Source organism: Macrotis lagotis, chromosome X (genome assembly GCF_037893015.1).
Source record: "Macrotis lagotis isolate mMagLag1 chromosome X, bilby.v1.9.chrom.fasta, whole genome shotgun sequence".
Classification (NCBI taxonomy): domain Eukaryota; kingdom Metazoa; phylum Chordata; class Mammalia; order Peramelemorphia; family Peramelidae; genus Macrotis; species Macrotis lagotis.
The window spans coordinates 639,789,931-639,808,700 of NC_133666.1; the positions used below are offsets into that span (position 1 = coordinate 639,789,931).

The 18,770-nt window shown below is 40.7% G+C and overlaps 1 protein-coding gene across 5 annotated transcripts in view; it reads left to right on the forward strand.

Moving 5' to 3' along the window:
- The window catches only part of CYP4F22 (cytochrome P450 family 4 subfamily F member 22), a 55,501-nt gene extending 39,271 nt beyond the window's left edge, over nt 1-16,230 (forward strand). For all 5 annotated transcript variants that reach the window (XM_074204310.1, XM_074204308.1, XM_074204311.1 and 2 more), the window contains 10 exons: nt 827-880; nt 1,068-1,195; nt 1,562-1,683; nt 2,488-2,755; nt 3,311-3,377; nt 4,600-4,729; nt 5,418-5,551; nt 10,814-10,878; nt 11,363-11,445; nt 11,952-16,230. In XM_074204310.1, the coding sequence (XP_074060411.1) occupies nt 827-880; nt 1,068-1,195; nt 1,562-1,683; nt 2,488-2,755; nt 3,311-3,377; nt 4,600-4,729; nt 5,418-5,551; nt 10,814-10,878; nt 11,363-11,445; nt 11,952-12,159 (1,259 nt within the window). In that variant the 3' untranslated portion in view covers nt 12,160-16,230. The remainder of the gene's footprint in view (nt 1-826; nt 881-1,067; nt 1,196-1,561; nt 1,684-2,487; nt 2,756-3,310; nt 3,378-4,599; nt 4,730-5,417; nt 5,552-10,813; nt 10,879-11,362; nt 11,446-11,951) is intronic.
- Nucleotides 16,231-18,770: the final 2,540 nt, after the last annotated feature.

Sequence of the window (18,770 nt, forward strand, 5' to 3'; positions counted from 1 at the left end):
GTATCTACAGGTCATTTTCTTTCTTTGATCTCTTTGGGGGGTTTTGGCCCAGTTGTGGGAACACTGGGTCAAAGGTGAAGGGGGCATGGTTTCAAATAGTATTTCTGAATCTGCCCATTATTCTTTACTACTGTTGGCCTATGTACTTGGGTCATACTAAAGGTACATTTGATGTTGCCATCAGCATTGGAAGGGAGAAAAGGCAACTCTGTGGGGATCCTGTCAGTTACTGCAAGTATTAAATGGAAATCTGAAATATCTTTTTAGCTTCCTTCGAAAAACCAAAACATTTTCCTAAAGTGGTACCATATACAGATATAATTTTTCTCCATCAAAGATTCACTGAATTGCACTGCTTTATTTAAAATGAAAATGCTATTTTTCTTATCATATAAGCATGACTAAAATCATAGTATAGAATTTCAATGGTTGCCATTCACTGATGCATCCATTCTATTGATGAAGTCAATGGATTTCAGAGATAATTAATGAAATCAATATATAACTTCTGACTTGTAGCTCTATACATTTCATCTTGGGATATAGAAATCCAACTGAATCTTATTATTTGCCAGTGATTTGGGTTGAAACCATCAACTTAGATTTAAGAGCATAGAAATTTTTTTTGTTGGAAAGGATTGAATGACTGGATATTAAGGGTGAATCTGGAGGTGGAAACAGAGACTGCTGTCAAGGATGGGAAACCTACCCAAGCAGAACTAACAGAAGTCACATGTCCATTGAAGATGGGGGACTTGGAAGCCACAGAACTGTGATCATAGAGCTGTGGCAAAACCCTTAGACTTGACTTATTCTTTCCCCACAGCGGCCATTGCCCCTAAGGATGATCTCTTCTATGGCTTCCTGACACCCTGGCTGGGTGAGTAGGGGAAGATTTAGACCTTTGACTCAGGAGAAGGAAGTTGGGCAGAGAGATGGGAGAATAATGGGTTTTGGGGAGGGACAGGTATGTTGATATCTTCATGATTCAAGATGGTTGCAGGAGCCTCTTAGGGGGACTGAATTGCCTGACACTGGTCTGTTTCCATCACCTTCTTTCATAACAGGAGACGGACTTCTGTTAAGCAAAGGGGATAAATGGAGCCGGCACCGACGACTGTTGACCCCAGCTTTTCACTTTGATATACTGAAACCCTACATGAAGATCTACAACCAATGCACAGATATCATGCATGTGAGTGTTCTTGTTCCCTGAGAGCAGTAGAGTATTGAGTTTGAAGCCTGAAGACCTGTGTTTCAATCTTGGCTCTGCCCCTTCTACATGTGCAACTTTGGGTCTTAGTATCCTACTCTGTGAAATGGGTAGTGCTGGTAGAACCTGGTGATTTCTTTTCAAGGTCCTATGACCTTTCTAAATCTATGATTGCATGATACCCTCCTTCATATTTCTTCATGCTTCCCTCTCCTGTACCATCCTTTTCACCCTTTTAGGGTCTCCATGGGTATTGATATGCTTTGGCTTTCTGCCATTGAGTTGGACACTGTTATTGGCAGGAGGCATACCATCCTTTCCTGATGCTATTGTATTTCTCTTGGACAGGTCAAGTGGAATCGTCTGTGTGCTGGGGCCATTGTATCCTTGGACATGTTTGAGCACATCAGCCTCATGACCTTGGACAGTTTACAGAAATGTGTTTTCAGCTATAACAGTGACTGCCAGGAGTGAGTAGTTAGTTAGCTTCTGGTCTCAGCTTTCCCAGGGGAATGATTTGGAATGAGAACTGGTGGGGAAAAGGAAGCCACCAACCACTAGAAGCTTAGTCCACTTCTTTAGGGACCCCTTGGATGTATGTGTTAACCTTCCATTCCCCTCCCCCATCCCCACTGTGTAAGGAAGGGGAAAATAGAATCATATATAACTTTAGAGCAGAAAGGGACTGTAGAAGCCTTTCAACTAGTCCCTTCCTGTGCTAACATTCCATGTTCTAAGGTCTCTCCCAGGTCTGAAATTCTGTTACTCTTTCAGCTCTGGCATTCTGGGTTCTAGGGTGCCTTTCAAATCTGTCATCCATTGTTCTAAGGACTCTCCCAGTTTTGACATTCTGTGTTCTTTTTTTAAAAAAATAAGGCAATGGGGTTAAGTGACTTGCCCAAGGTCACACAGCTAGGTAATTATTAAGTGTCTGAGCCTGAATTTGAACTCAGGTCCTCCTGACTCCAGGGCCAGTGCTTGATCTATTGTGCTACCTAGTTGCCCCTGACCTTCTGTGTTCCAAGGGCCCTCTCAATTCTGACATTCTGTTTTCTAAAGGTCCTCCCAAGTCTGAAATTCCATGTTCTTCTTTCATCTAAGACATTCTATGTTCTAAGGACTTTCCCAGCTCTACTGTAGGTTCTGTAATTTTAATTCACAGGTTAGAATAGGTTTAAGGCAGAATGACTGGTTTGGGATTGCTTAGTTCATCTTCTCCCTCATACTGGAGGCTGCTGTTCCCTGTATGTGATCTTGTATTTCATCTCCTACAGGAAGATGAGTGACTACATCACAGCCATTATTGAGCTGAGTGCTCTGGTAGTGAAGCGCCAGTATCATATCCACGAACATTTGGACTTTATCTACTACCGGACGGCAGATGGGCACCGCTTTAAGGAGGCTTGTGACATCGTGCACCACTTCACTACTGAGGTCATACAAGAGAGGCGACAGGCCCTAAACAAGCAAGGGAAAGAGGCCTGGCTCAAGTCCAGGCAGGGCAAGACCTTGGACTTCATTGATGTACTGTTGCTGGCCAAGGTGAGCAAGGGAGAATGAGGGCAGGTTGAAGGAAAGCTTAGAGTCATGGTTGAAAGCTGACTTGGACTTAATGTCATTTATCTGAAGCATTCCTTACTCATCATCACCCCCTGGCAAGTCCTTTTTCTTCTTCTTCCCCTCCATTTCCCTTCCTTTCTCTTTTCTTTTTCTTTCCTTCTCCCTTTTTTCTTTATTCCTCTTCTCTTCTCCCCCCTTTTCCTCTTCTCATTCTTCTTACTCTCTTTCCCTGCTACCTCTCCTCTTTTATTTCTGTCCTATATATATGCACATTGTCCCTGCATTAGGATCTAATCAGCTTGAAGTCACAGAGCACAGTGGCTCTGAACAAATTGCTTGTTGTCTGATTCCTACCCTCCCTTTGTTCTCTGATCTTTTTCAACTGGACTCTGGGTAGCATTCCCTCTATAGCCCTTCCTTCCCTGGGAATCTGGAGGGTAATTCTGAAGAGTGGGTCAGATGTCTACTCCTGGAATGACCTTTTCTTATTATGGGCAGGGGGGGGGGTCAATCACTCACAACTGGAACCCTTTCTAGGATGAAGATGGGAAGCAGCTTTCAGATGAGGACATCCGAGCAGAGGCAGATACCTTCATGTTTGAGGGTGAGGACACCAGGAAGGGAACTGGGGTTGGGAAAGTCAAGGAGGATAAGGCTCATAGAACCCAGCTGAAAGGGACACTATAAGATATGTATTCAGAGTTCCTAGAGATCTAGAAATCAGAGGGATGAACAGACCCTAGACAGATGTTTGACCCCAGTCTGAGAATCATTTTGAGTCTAAGGTTGGAAGATAGTGAGGCTTTCTATTTAGTACAGATTAAGAATACTTCTATAGCTATTTCATTTAAGGCTTATACTGTACTTTGGTCTCTGAGAGACAGTGTGCTTCAGTGGATAGCTTACTGGACTTGGAGGCAGGAAGACCTGAGTTCTGAACCTGTCATAGATACTTCATACCTGTTCAATCTTGAGCAAATCTGAGCCTGTTTCTTCATCTTCTCTAGTGGTTGTAATAATCTAAAAAGCATTTGTATGCTTTGCAAAGTTTCCCAAATAAGTTCTATATAGATATGAATTATTATTTTCTTTACAACAGCCCCCTTGGGACTGGTAGCAAGATTGTTCTCCCAATTTTAATGATGAGGAAATTGAGCCTGAAAGGCTCAATAAGATGATCCTGTAATCCTCTGGTTTGCTGAAGGCAAACTGACTGGTAGGCATCAGTGTCTAGATTCAAACCCAGGTCTTCTAATTTGACTAACCCCATTATATTTCTGTTAATAGGACTTCAATTTATCTCTAGTCATTTCATTGAGGGTGTAACAAGCCAAGTGCAACTTGCCCATGGGGATATAACCAGTTAGTGATAAGGGGAGTGAGAAGTAGGATATGAAAAAAAAAGAGAAGGGGAAAAAAAAGAGAAGGGAAGGGAGGGAGGAGAGAAGAAAAAAGGACTTTTCTGGGGGTAATGAATAAAGGTTGTTACAGAGAAAGGGCATGAAATGAGTCATTCTTTAACCAAGCCTTTAATTTAAGGCTTGGCCTTGTTTTCTAATTGGGTTTCATTGCTCACACTGCAGTTGGATAAGTTAACTTACCTTGGTATTAGCTGTCTTCTCGTTTTTCTCTGGCAGGAGAATGGGTATCCAGGAAATAAAGTAGATATTGGATAGGAGTTTTAAGGCTGTGAGTTTCACCTACTTCCTGGAGGCACTGGTGTTGAATATGAGCATCCATAGCAAAGGGGTAGAGATGTGTTTTTTTTTTTTTCACATGACCTTGTTCTTTCTTTTCTCCTCTTCCTTCCTTTCTCAACTCCCCAGGACATGACACCACATCCAGTGGCCTCTCTTGGGTATTATTTAACTTGGCCCGACACCCTGAATATCAGGAGAAGTGCCGAGAAGAGATCCAAGAGATCATGAGAGGGAGGGAGACAGAAGAGATTGAGTGGTGAGTGCTAGATGCTTCCATTGACTTCCTCTCTTAGCCTGATTTATCTACCAGGAAGAGATCACAATGAGAAAGTCCTATGTCTCTCTAGACTTTCCAGCCTTATGAGTCTTTGCAAATGGAGAGGGCAATCACAGTAGATGGAATGGAATGTCATTCCTAATGTTGCCTCCTCCCCTCTTCTCCCCAGAACTTCTCTCTGGTGTTGAGGGGGTGGAAGAGGTATAACATCACTCAGTCAGGGAGGGAAGAGAAGTTGTTTGACAATAATCACTGAAAGGAAGGAGTGGGTGAGTCAAGGTTGTCTAGGCTCAGAGGACTGAGGAGGAAGAGGGATGGATGAAACAGTGTGCTGGGGTGAGACTGGATAAGCTTAGATTCTCAAGGGAAATGAAGGCTAGATTGAGAAAATGTGGCCCTCAGCCTGAGATTACATTCTCTTGATCCCATACAGTACTGGTGTGATGAAGGGAGGCTGAGATGCTGAAGAGAGGGGGTGGGGAGCAATAGGTGCTCCTCAGAGCTATTAAAGTTGTAATGGACCATAGAGATGTAGATACAAAGGTTGTCTCAGAGAAAGGAAGTGGCATGACTGTAGTCATACCTTGAGTCAGTGACAGAGCTGGTCCTGGGATCCCTAATATTTGGGGACTTGAGGCAAAAGATCTCAGGCTTGGTTTCTCCCCAGGGATGATCTGGCCCAGATGCCCTTCATCACCATGTGCATCAAGGAGAGTCTTCGCCTCTTCCCTCCTGTCACCCTCATTTCACGCCGCTGCACTGAAGATATCAAGCTGCCTGATGGGCGCATCATCCCCAAAGGTACCAACCTGAGCCCTAAGAAGAGGACTCCTCAAAAACCTTATTCAAGTCAGACTTTTGTGAGGGCCTTCTCTATACACAGTCAGATCCAGGAACTGAATGGGGAGCCTAGTGTCACATAGTCCTCTTGGAGAGGTAAGCCAGGCACCCAGGAAATAGATGAAGAACCATTTGCAACTAGAAGGAATAAATGCCAAAATGAGCTTTGGATAATGGGTGCCATTTTGAATTCTATTTAATCCAACCAATAATTTTTTAAAGCTTCTACTATGTGTGGAGTTCTATAGACAAAAATTAGAAAAGACACAATTCCTGTCCTAACAGTCAGTTTAGGATGGGATAAAACCTTACACAAATCATAATATGCAATATTATGTAAGGTTATTAGAGAACTCTAAAACCAAGTGCTAAGTAAAATCTGAGTGGGAAGCATGTTAACATTTGGGGAGGAGGGAATCAGGAAAGACTCCCTGGAGAAGATAATATCTGAGGGGGGCTTTGAAGGATGAGTAGAATGTTAATAGTAAAAGAGAGGAATGTGAGGACATTCTAGGATTAGGAGAATTTAGAGATAGGAGAATACAGAAGATGTATAGAATTGGACAGAGTTCTTCAGTTTAGTTCAAGAAAAAAAGTATTTGGAGGTGAATAATAGGAGAAAAGGATGAAACTGTAAGGGGGCACCAGACTACAGAGAGCCTTGAATACCAGAAGAGTCTGAACTAAACCCTGGTAGTAATAGGGAGTCACTGAAGACTTGGAGCAGAGAAGGGTCATGACTTCCCTTTTTGTAGGGAAGGTTATTCTGGAAATGGCATGAAATAGAAATTGAAGGGAAATCATTTGACTACTCTTATAGAAAAGTTAATAATGGGGATGAATAGATGGACTTATGTTATCCAAGTCCAGAGGGTTGATAAGGAAAAGGTATAAAGTAGAATACAGATTTAGATTCCCACTGAAGTGGGATAAATATGACCTTAAATCTGTCCAAATGGATTTAGGAGTGGAGAAGAAGGCCATAGAAAGACCCTTGAGAAACATCCACATTGAGGAGTTGAGAAGATGAAGGAGACAGAAGGTATTAGAGAAGTATGAGGAGAAACAGAAGAGTGTCAAGGGTCAAGGAAGATGAGATTTAAAACAAGGCCACTGGATTTAGTGATTAGGAAGTTACTGGTAACCATAGATCACTTCCAGTAGAATGAGGATGAAAGGAACTGAAATTCTATTATAAGATGAGGCCAGAGTTCTTGGAGGAAGTGGACCTTGAGCTGGACCCTCCAGGATTTGGAAAATCCCTCATTTGAAGAGTTCATTTAGAGAATGAAGAGCAGGAAAGATATCCTAGGCAAGAGTAATAGCATGATCAGATACAGAAAGCAGGATGGCATGAATGGGACAATGGCATCTGGCAGTTCCAGTGTGGAACGTCCAGTAATGAGGGATATCTCATGGGAAGGTAGTGTAAGACCATATATCATAGATGATTTTGAATACAAGACTGGAGTCTGTACCTTCTGTGACAGGCAATGGGGAATCACTGAAGATTTGGGAGCAAAGGAGTAACAATACTAGAGTAATTAAAGGGAGATGTTATCTGACTGCCTATATAGATAGATTGACCCAGAATAGAGAGTCAGGCTAGGAGGTTAGATGTTTGGATGTGAGATGATCAGAGTCTGGATTGGGACAAGGGCTGTGAGGTTAGAGAAGATAGAATAAATACAAGGGACATTTTGAAGGACATATTTTGAAGCAGGATCTGGGCTGGAAGCCCAGCTCTCCAACTGTGTGACCTTGGGCAAGGTCACTTCTCTTTGGGCATCAGCTTCCTTATCTGCAAAATGAGGGGACTGGATTAAATGGCCTCTAAGCTCTCTTCTAACTTTATATCCTACAAAACAAGGAAACTTGGACTCTAGGGAAAGGGTTGGTGTCAGTTCAACAGCTTTTTATTTTCTATCTACCATATTAAAAGCCCTTGTGCTTGTCTTTGGGAGATACAAAGTTGGAAAGGAATAAGAGACCCTGCCCTCAAGGATCTTATCATCTAATGTATGGGATATAGCATATGTGTTTGACCCTGTGATCTATTAATCCTATAAATTGGGAGAAGAGCAAAGTTAACAAAATGCTATAGCTGGAAGGGACTTTAAAAGTAATCTTATCTACTATCCTCCATTTTATAAAATAAGGAAATTGAGACACAGAAAGGGGAAGTGACTTTTTCAAAGCCATTTGCTAGTCAGATCAAGGACTGATTTATAGATAGATTGATTGATTTAATGAATGAATGAATGAAAAGGAAAACATATGCTTCCTAACTTAGAATCCATGAGTTTGGAGAAACTTAATGAGAACTTTGCTCCCATTAGTTGTTGTTTAGTAATGTCTACCTCTCTGTGACCCCATTTTGGGATTTTCTTGGCAAATATACTGGAGTAATTTGCCATTTCCTTCTCTAGCTAATTTTACAGATGAAGAAACTGAGGAAAACAGGGTGAAGTGACTTGGCCAGGGTCACGCAGTATGTGTCTGCAGTTGGATTTGAATTCAGGAAGAGTCCTCTTGATTCCAAGCCCAGGGCTCCACTCACAGTGCCACCTGGTGGCTTGTCATCTGAGCAGCATTACCCACTCAATATCCCCTATCATTTGGAAAATCCAGTCTTTGCTTAAAGACTTTAGTGATAGGTAACTTCTGGCAGCCGATTTTCCTTTTGGACATTTACAGTTACCCCTTCTATCAAATGAAAATCAACTCTGTAGCATCCCATTTTCCTTATAATTAGGGCTCTTTCCATCTTTCTAAAATAAGAATGAGATGCTTTTCTCTTCCCACCAGAATGGAAGGTCTTAGAGGTCAGGGACCATTTTTCATTAAAAATACTTTGTTTTTGGTTTCAGTGGATGATATAATGGGAATGATGATATAAACAAAGGAGAGGAATAGGCGAAATACTATGAAAAATTTATTTTCCCCTGGGGGTGAGGAGAAATCTGGGAAGGCTTCATGGAGGAGGTAGTGCCTAAGCTATGTCTTGAAGGAAAAGAATTTTAAGAGTCAGAAAAGAGAAAGTTGGTATATTGAGTGCTAGAGTGAGCTATGAATTTAGAACTGAAAAGTGACCATTTAGTCCTTTATCTTTCAACTGAGGAAGATGAGGCTTTGAAAGGTTAGGTAGCTTGACTGAGATCACATCATTGGCAGAGTTGGGATTCAAACCCAGGTCCCTGTCCTCATCTTTGTGATGAAGAGATTGTCCCTCTACCTGCCAAGGCTTATCTCTCTACTGGAAGGCTTGATGCCATTTCTTCAACTCAGGGAGTTTGCCCTTTAATCATCTTCCCCATTTCTCTCTGAATCTTTAGGTCTTCACTATATAGTGATTCATTCTTTGCAAATATAGATGTGCATAGTCCTCCTCCAAATTTAAGTCTTCAGTGACTGGACCATCATCCCATCAAGCTATAATCCTATAATTCTCTTCTCATTCACAACAAACCCCCAGAAAAAGATTTCTATTCTCCTTGCCTCTCTCTCTCACCACCCACTTGCAATCTGTTTCCTGACTCTATTACTCAATTAGAACTGTTTTTGTCAAGGTTCATGATGATCTCTTAATTGCCATATCCAATGCTCTTTTCTGTCATCATCCTTCACATGTTGACACTGTTGACATCAAATACTCTTAGATCTTCTCTACTCTGTAGTTTTAGTGCTACTTCTTACTTCCTTCCTTTTCTGAAGTCTTTTCTAAGTCCTCCTGCTAATGCCTTCCCTTCCTAATTCCTTATAATTTATTCCTAGTTCTTCTATTTATATTTCAATGGCCCCTTATTGCCTGTAGAATAAAATACAAACTCCTCTGTTTGTCAATTAAGACTTTACAAAGTATGACATCAGGCCTGTAATTCTAAACATTTTATATACATTCTTTATTACAGACAAAAATACTCTATGAGATGTTCCTACATTCAGCATTCATTCCATCTCTTGCCTTTGTGTCCCTGCAGAGACTGTCTCTTGCATTCAGAATGCACTCTCTCCCCAAGTGGGTTTCTTAGAAATACTTCCTTCCTTCAAGACTTATTTCATGTTGTCATCTTCTTACTTTCTTCCTAGGCAACTTTCTTAATCAACCTCAGTTGTTAATGCTCTCTCCTTCCTCAGATCATCAGCTGCTTCTATTTACTTATTTTTTCCTAGTTTTTTTCTAGTTTTTTTTTCCTGGAAAGCATCAATTGAAATGCTTTTTTTTTGGAAAGCGTCTCATTTGTCTTTGTATTCACAGCATCCAGGAAAGATCTTTGTACATAGTGGGTACATAAATGCTTGTTTAAAATATTTTATTTGCATGCTTTATTTCTATATCACTTCATGAATTTCCTCTTTCCCCTGCCCAGATAGTCATCACTATCCTTATTGAGAGACCCTCTCCACTCCTGACCTTTGCACAAAGAATGAAAAAAAAAGAATGGGAGCTATGGAGGAAAATAATTTAGAAAAACTGACCAACATCTTGACTGTCTGACAGTATGTGTAATGTTCTGAACCTGGCCCTCAACTTCTGCAAAGATGAGGAGATGAGTTTTCTTAGCTCATCTTTGGAGTCACATCAGGTCCTTATAATTGAACAGTGTTCAGTTTTTGACTTTTGTTGCTGTTATTGTTTTTATTTACATTGTTGTAGTCATTGAATCTTGTTTTACTTGTTCTGCTTATATCACTTTATGCCAGCTCTTAGAAATCTTCCCACACTTCTCTGAATTCTTCATATTTGCCATTTATTAAGGAATAATAACATCCATTATAATAATGGAATAATATTCCATTACATTTAGCCATTCCCCAAATGAAGAATATATACCTTGTTTCTAGTTCTTTGCTATCCCCAAAAGTGCTACTATAAATATTTGAGAGTACATAGACATGAAATATATGTATATTGACATATATATATATACCTATATACATACCATTTTTCTATTTCTATAGTCTTTCTATCATTGATTCCTCTTCTCATTCATAATGTTAAATTGAACTAAAATGAATTCTTTGACTCCATTGTCCTCTTTACCTTAATGTACTACAAAACCCACTCTACTGTTTCAGGTAGATTTCTCGGTTCTCCCCAGTTTAGGGAACACCATTCTGTGTGGCAGTCTCATTGAACCTAAACTGGAGCTGCTTTATGGAAATCTCCCTGTCCCTTTCTCCCTCATTTCCTCTGAGTGACTCTGACCTCTCTCCATCCAGGAACTATTTGCTTGGTCAGCATCTATGGGACCCACCACAATCCTTCTGTGTGGCCTGATTCCAAGGTAAAGAAACGACATGTTCTTTGTGTTTGGCTCCTTTCCTTTCCCATAGGAGCTAGGAAGTCCTCCCTGCCCTACCTGCCCTGGGGAGCTGCCCTTGGAACATGGAACTGAAGACCAGGCTATTTGTGGTTGGAACTTCTGGGCTGCAGCCCAGATAGATTAGAGCTGGCTCCCAGTAAGCCTGGAACTGCCCCCTGAACTACATGTTCTTCTGCCCATACCATTCTCTCTCTCTCTCTCTCTCTCTCTCTCTCTCTCTCTCTCTCTCTCTCTCTTTCTTCTTAGCCTTACCAAACAAGACTTTACCAGGCAATTGGTGGCCCCTTTCTTGAATGGCCACTATAGATTAACCAACCCCCGTTTCTATGCCCTTTATCTACTTAGGCCTCCACTAGAACATCCCCTAGTCAGCTTCTCTAGGACATTGAGGGAGGGCTCTGAGGTGGTGCCTCATTTAACCAACATGGGTTATGACTTCCTTCAGGTATTCAACCCCTACCGCTTTGACCCTGAGAATCCCCAGCAGAGATCCCCACTGGCCTACATTCCTTTCTCAGCTGGACCCAGGTAACTTTCTTGCCTCTTGACTCCCTCTCTCTGATCTTAGTTCTTGTAGCTGCCTCTTTATAGAAACTCCAGGATGTCCTAGGAATCCCCATCCTCAGGATTGGGTCTGAGAGGTAAGCAACTCTTTTCTCCAGTGGATCTTCAGTGCTAGCCCATAGCAATCCTAACTTGCAAATTCATGGACGTGTGCAGAGCTGGAAGCCCAGGCTGGAATTAGGTATACCCTCTTCATTCCCCCCAACTCTCTTCTCTTCTCTTCTTCCTTTAAACAGTGCCTATGGCTGGGTATATGCTCTTCATATTTTACCTTCTTGCCTGTCCTCTCTTTCCTTCAACATCTGGGGTTGGGTGTATGATAACCACATGCCTCCCCATCTCCTCTCTCTTTCAGGGCCTAGAGGGAGTGTTGTTCTATCTTGCCCCCTTCCCTTCTTTCCACACTCCCAAGTAGGGTTCAGGGATTTGGTTACGTCATGACCCATATTCTGTGACCTTCCCTTGGACAGAAACTGCATCGGTCAGAGCTTCGCCATGTCTGAGATGAAGGTGGTTGTGGCATTGACTTTACTTCGGTTCCGGCTCACAGTGGACAGGACCAAGAAGGTGCGTCGGAAGCCTGAACTGATCCTACGGACAGAGAGTGGAATCTGGCTCAATGTGGAGTCATTGTCCTCCCAGACTACAGGGACTCCTATGACCCAGCCCCATCAATAATTCCCATTCATGGTGGAGACTGGAGGGTGTGAAACAAGAGTAGGTAGAACTGAGACCTGGAGCTGTGTGAGGTTCTCCCTTTCCCTGCTCTGCTGGGGGTTGAGACCTAGGAACCTTGGGCCTGGGGACATCATCACCCTTGGACACCCAAAATACTTTCCCTTGCCTCCCTCTTGTTCCCTGGAGCTGATTTTGAGAGAATAATCTCAGAGGTTGTTAGAAGTGGGGACCAGGGTGGGGACAGCAGCTTCTAACCACTCTCTACTTTTTCTGAGTGCTGTCTCACCTCCCTCCTGGTTGTTGAGTTTGCTCTCTGGGAGCTGATTGGACTTCCTTAGTTATAGAAGTATTTACTATTTTCATTTTATCTTATTTTTTAAGACAAAAGAGGAAAAAATGAAAGAAAAAGGAAAATCAGAGGTTCTCATGATGAATGTAAAATTTCTAGATCTCTTTGTACATTTCTGTAATTATGTGATTCTGTTTAATAAAGCCAGTAGGATATCAGGTTCTATCTACTCCCTCTGACATTGGCAGTTGGGAAAACAAGGGGACCAGCCACTTGTCTGGAATCTTGGCTACTGGGAAGACTGAGGCTAATGGATTTCTTGAGCTTAGGGGTATCCAGTCAATTGGGCTAAGCCAATTAGGAGTCAGAAGTAATTTTGGCACAGGTAGGGTGATCCCCTGTGAATAGTAGCAGCACCAGATTACCTAAATAGAAGTAAACAAACCCAGGTCAGAAAATGGAGCAGGTCAAAATACCTATGTTGATCAGAGAGGGTCAGGGCCCATGAAAAGCCTGAGCAAGAGGAGATCAAGCCTGAAGGAAAGAAAGAAAGAAAGAAAAAATGAAAAAATAAAGAAAGAAGACCCAAAAAAAAAAAAAAGTAAATTAAAAATTGTGTAATTTAGGGGGAAAGAAGAAACCTTTGAATCAGATTCATCAGATGAACCAGAGGAGGTATGGCATCCCAGATATGTAGGTAATAAACAAACACACATGAACGACTGATTAATTTCTTAATAGATAAGCAACCAAAGGATATGAAGAGTTTTCAAAGCAGAAATATAAACTATCCATAATCACATGAAAGATTGCTTCAGATTCTAATAATAAAAGAAGTACAAATCGCAATAACTCTGAAGCTTCAACTCACACCCAGAAAATTGGGAAAGATGAAAGACAAAGACTAAGTAATTCATCATAGGTAGAGTTGTGACTTCAATGAGTCCTTCTGTTACTCTGGCTTCCCAAGGAGGATATTGGAGAGGCTATTGGGGGAGGGGATGCAAAGAGGTATAAAAGCCCCAACACTGACCCAATTCAATCCACAAAGGCTTCCTTTGTATGTCTGAGGCACTGTTCTGAGCCCTCAGAAGAACAGACAAAAATGAAACTTTCCCACTGCCAAGCTTACATTCTAATGGGAAGATACAACTTTTAGACAGATAAGTAACTGCCAGATAATTTGAGGAGGTAAAGATAACTAAACAAACTGGGGTGATCAGGAAAGCCTTCTTAGAGGAGGTGAACCCTGAACTACGCTTTGAAAGTATTGAAGAAGGTAAGGAGGGAGGGCATCCCAGGCTTGGGGGGGATAGCTTTCACAGAAGTTGGGGAGAAGAGAGCTGGAATGTTGAATTGGGGAACAGTCATTTAGCAGGAATGTGGAGTATGTGAAAGGGAGTAATGTGAGCTATCTGGAAACACAAGCTGGAGACAGTTCGTACTGGATTTTCAATGCCAAAACACAAGAGTTTCTACTTTATTATAGAGACCATTGGGAGACATTGAAAATTCTTGAGCAGAGTCTTGATATGGTCACAACTGTGCTTTTGGCTACAACAAAAAATGCTCTTATCAATTGTTTTATAAATCTGGGTACTTTCTTTCAATGGCAGTCACATTCCTGGGTCAAAGGATATGCATTTTTAGTGACTTTTGGGATATAATTCCAAGCAGTTTTCCAAAATGGATGGACCTAGAAATATGTTCAAATATGTCTCACACACTTTTTAACTGTGTGACACTGGGTAAGTTATTTCTGTGCCTCACTTTCCTCATTTGTAAAAACAAAGAAGTTGGGCTCAGTGGTTTCTAAATTTCTAACTCTAAGGCTATAATCCTAGGATCAGTTCATTCACAGGTTCACCAACAGTGCTTCAATGTCCCTATAGCCCCTCCAACAATTGTCACTTTTGTCATATTTGCTGGCATGATAGGTGTGAGGTAGAACCTCAAGGTTGTTTTAATTTGAATTTCTTGAATTATTGGTGAATTGGAGGCCCCCCCCCCCATTTGCCATTGATAGTTTAGATTTCCTTCTTCATGGAACAGATTAGGGTGAAACCATTTTACTGGGGATCTCAAACAAATGGTCCTTTGATGATAGAAGGTAGGTCAGTCTTTTTCTCCAGTACCAAGAAAGACCAAATGGGGGCATCTGGGTGTAAAAAAATCTAGTGATTTCTTTTCCTTTTCACATTCTACTGTTGTTGTTTTGTCTCATCTCAAGTGGTCTGGGATGGCATGACATTCAGTGGACCCCAGGTGGACCCCAGTATTGGGCCATCTGTTGGACTCCTGAAGGTGGGAAGCCTGGTGTCTGAAGCTTTAGGAGACTAGTTTGTGGGGAGGTGGCAAATGATTAATAGACATAGAAGGTCCTTAACTATTTACTGAGTTGAATGCAGAGTGTCTGAATGATCTGGATGAAGGTGGAGGCCCTTAAATACGTGGCTGAGGAATCATTTATTTGTACAATCACAGTAACTTCCTTTCAACAGCATTTTAATATTTATAAAATGTTTTATTCATAACCCCTTGAGGTAAGGTACAAGAACAATCCTTCCTTCCTCTACCTCTTTGTAGAGCTGAAGACCCAGTGAAGTTAAGTGACTCACTTAAGACTTATGGGATTCTAGCTTTGAGGGTTGGGTCCTCCATCTTCAGCAGCCCACCTGACCCCAGATAGAGGAGAAAATATCTTGGTCAACTTCTGTCCTTTCCTCTGTCTTCCTTTGACCCTTTTGAGTTCAGTCCTAGGGTAAGTGGGGAATGGATTAAGCATCCTGGAGCTCCCTCTGCTGGACTATAAATAATCAGATTTAACATTGGAAGGGACCTTAGGTCCACTTCCTCTGATTTCCTCATTTTACAGCTGAAGAAACAGAGATACAAGTAATATAGTGGGAAGTGGCAGATTCAGGATTCAAATTTTTGATTATCTCTTTTCCAACTAATTTTCAAACTTCTGATTATCTCTTCTTCAACTAATACTATTTATTAATTATTAATCTTACTGATTGATTTCTCCTTTTATTGACTTCAAATATATCCAAATCTTCCCCATGTCTTCACTTGCCCCTTCAGTAGCCTCAGGTTTTTCCACTATCTCTGCTTTCATTCACAGCCAAACTCTTAGGGAAAAAAAAGCATTTCTATGTTTGTTGGCAGCATGTTTTAGCTTTTTCTTACTTTTTCATTTTACTTTTTTCTTACCTTGAATTTTGGCCTCCACTTCTACCACTCAAATGAAACAGTTCTCTTCCAGGCAAGCATTATCAAATCCAATATCTTCTCTCCCTCCCCTTGTACCTCTTCTTCCTGACCTCTGTGCAACATTATATAGCCACCATTCCTTTCTGAGACCTTCCTGCCATTGCCAATCATGCTTCTGTTTTTTACATTTCTTGTCAATGATTTTGAGGTATTTGAAGAATCACTTATGCTATTCTTATGATGAAAAGGGTCTAGATGATAGCACAGGTGAATTTGAGGCTGACTGAATTTCCAGTGATTAATATATTCAGGAACCCCAGAGCTCTAACCTCTCTGATGAGTCTAGACCTGAATGATTAAGTGCCTGTTAGATGTCTCCACAAACTCAATGGGAAAATACCTAGCTCATCACCTTCCCTTCAAAACTTGTTCCTCCAATTATTTCACTCCTGTTAATGGCCCTATTATTTTCTCTAGGACACTAACTGGAATTCTTGTAAGTTTTAAAATGATTTTTTTTAGATTTTAAATTTGAAACTATTTTCCTCCTTTTCTTATCCCCCACTTTAGAAGGTCATTTGAACAGATATCTATCTATTTACCTATATTTCTTTCTTTTTCTATCTATCCAATCTGATAGATATGAGATATCTCAAATTTGTTTTAATTTGCATTTCTCTAACCAATAACAATTCAGAGAATTTTAAAATATTACTGTGACTTTGATTTCTTCATCTAAATGACAAAATGATGTATTTTGATATATATTTGAGATAGAATATATATATTTGAGATAGAAAATATTTATCAGATAAACTGTTTATAAAAAAAATCTCCCCTACCACAATTTTCTGCTTTATTTCCAATATTGGCTACACTAGTTTTATTTGTTCAATGCCTTTTTCCATTTATGTAATCAAAATTATCCAATCTACTCTCAAGTTTATTCATAATTCTCCTCTCCATAAATTTGGCAATATGTTCCATGTTCTTCTAATTTTCTTACGATATCTCCCTTCATATCCAAATCATGTATCTATTCTGACCTTATCTTGGTGAATGGTTTCAGATATTGGTCTATGCCTAGCTTCTGCCAGAATGATCTCCAGTTTTCTCAACAATTTTTTTCCTAACAAAAAATGAATTCTTATCCCAAAAGTTTAAACTTTTACATTTGTCAAACACAATGTTGCTATAATTATTCACTACTGTGTATTGTTTGGAAGCATTTTTTCCTTCTATTTCTTTCAGAGAATTGGGAGAATTCAGCTCCCACAGAATCATAAAATTTCATAGATGTTGGTCAATGTGATGATTTAATGGATTGACATCTACACTGAGAAAATTTCTGTAATGTGACATCACATATGTTGAACTTTAACCCTATTATGCTTACCATTTCCCCCCACTTAATTGGTTGAAAGGACATACAGTGAGATTATGAAATTTTTGGATACCATGAATTTGTGAGGATAGCTGAAGGACCAAATTGAGATTTCTGCCTTCCCCACACTTTAGACTGGAACACTATACCAAATTTAATACAATAAAATGTTTTAAGGATAAGACTGAGAAAAGTATATGATAATGATTGTTAAGTAATTGAAATGCTCACATGTAATATAGGAATTAGACTTGTTCCTCTTGTTCCCAGAGGTCATGTTTAGGCACAATGACTTTGAGTTACAAGGAAGTGATTAGTGCTAGATGGAAATAAAAACTTTTTTTTAAAGCATTATCTATTATTGTTTATTTTGTCAACCATTTCTCAATTGCATTTTTTAAATATTTGTTCTCATTTTGTACAAATTTTTTTACATTAATAAAATATTCTTGTTTAAGAGCAAATAAAATACCCCCTCCCCCCATAAATATAGACTTGCTTGAGCGATAAAAGGGAGAGAAAAAAATTAAAATTACAACAAATAATAGTAATAATTGTAGGTATGGCCTGGTGGCGCAGTGGACAGAGCACCAGCCCTGGAGCCACGAGCACCCGAGCCCACATCCGGCCCCATAGACCCAACAATCACCCAGCCATGTGACATGCAAGCCACCCGAACCCTACTGCCCTACAAAAAAAACATAAAAAAGAAAAAAATGACCCAAAATAAAATAAAATAGTAATAATAGTATGGGTGGCTGGGTGGCGGACAGAGCATTGGCCCTTGAGTCAGGAGCACCTGGGTCCAAATCCAGCCTCAGACAACTAACAATCAACCTGCTATGCTGCCCCAAGCAGGCCACCCAGCCCCATTTGCCCTGCACCCCCCCAAATAATAATAATAATAAAAATAATAAAAAAATAATAAATTGTGCTTCAGTCTTTGTTCCAACACCATCAACTCTGTTGTGAGTGGATCACATTCTTTATGATAAGTCCATCACAAAAGTTGCTTCCATATTTTTCCAACGTTGCCATTGCTGATCGCAACTCCCTCCTTTCGTATTTCTCCACTACCATGTACTATATTTTCTCTCTCCTTTCACTGACTCTGCTGTAGGGTAGCTGAGTGGCACAGCAGACAGATCCCTGGTCCTGGGGCCAAGAGGCCCTGAGCCCCCACAGCACCCCTTAGGCCCAGCATCCACCTGGCCCTAGGGTCCAGGACAGGCCATCCAATCCTAGCCCCTTACAAGAAGTAAAAAAGAAAATGTGTTATATCTGACCACTCTTCCCCCATGGTCCATCCTCTCCTCCTTTATTCACATCCCCACCCCTTCCCCCTGCTCCCCTCTCCTTCTTACTCCAGATGTCTATACCCCATTGAGTATATATGCTGTTTCCTCTCCTACCCACCTCTGATGAGAGCAAAAATTCCCTCATTCCCCCTTGCCTCCCCCCCTTCCATATCATTGCAAGAGCTCATTGTAATAAAGAAAAATCTTATTATATGAAATATCTTGGACTATTCCCCTTTCTCCTTTTTCTTTCTTCCATTACATTTCCCTTTTTTTTCTATTGACTCCATTTTTACACCATATTTTATCTTTGAATTCAGCTTTCTCCTGTGCTTCAACTACAAAAGCTCCCTCTACCTGCTCTATTAACTGAGAAGGTTAATATGAGTATTATCAGTGTCATTTTTCTATGCAGGAATACATG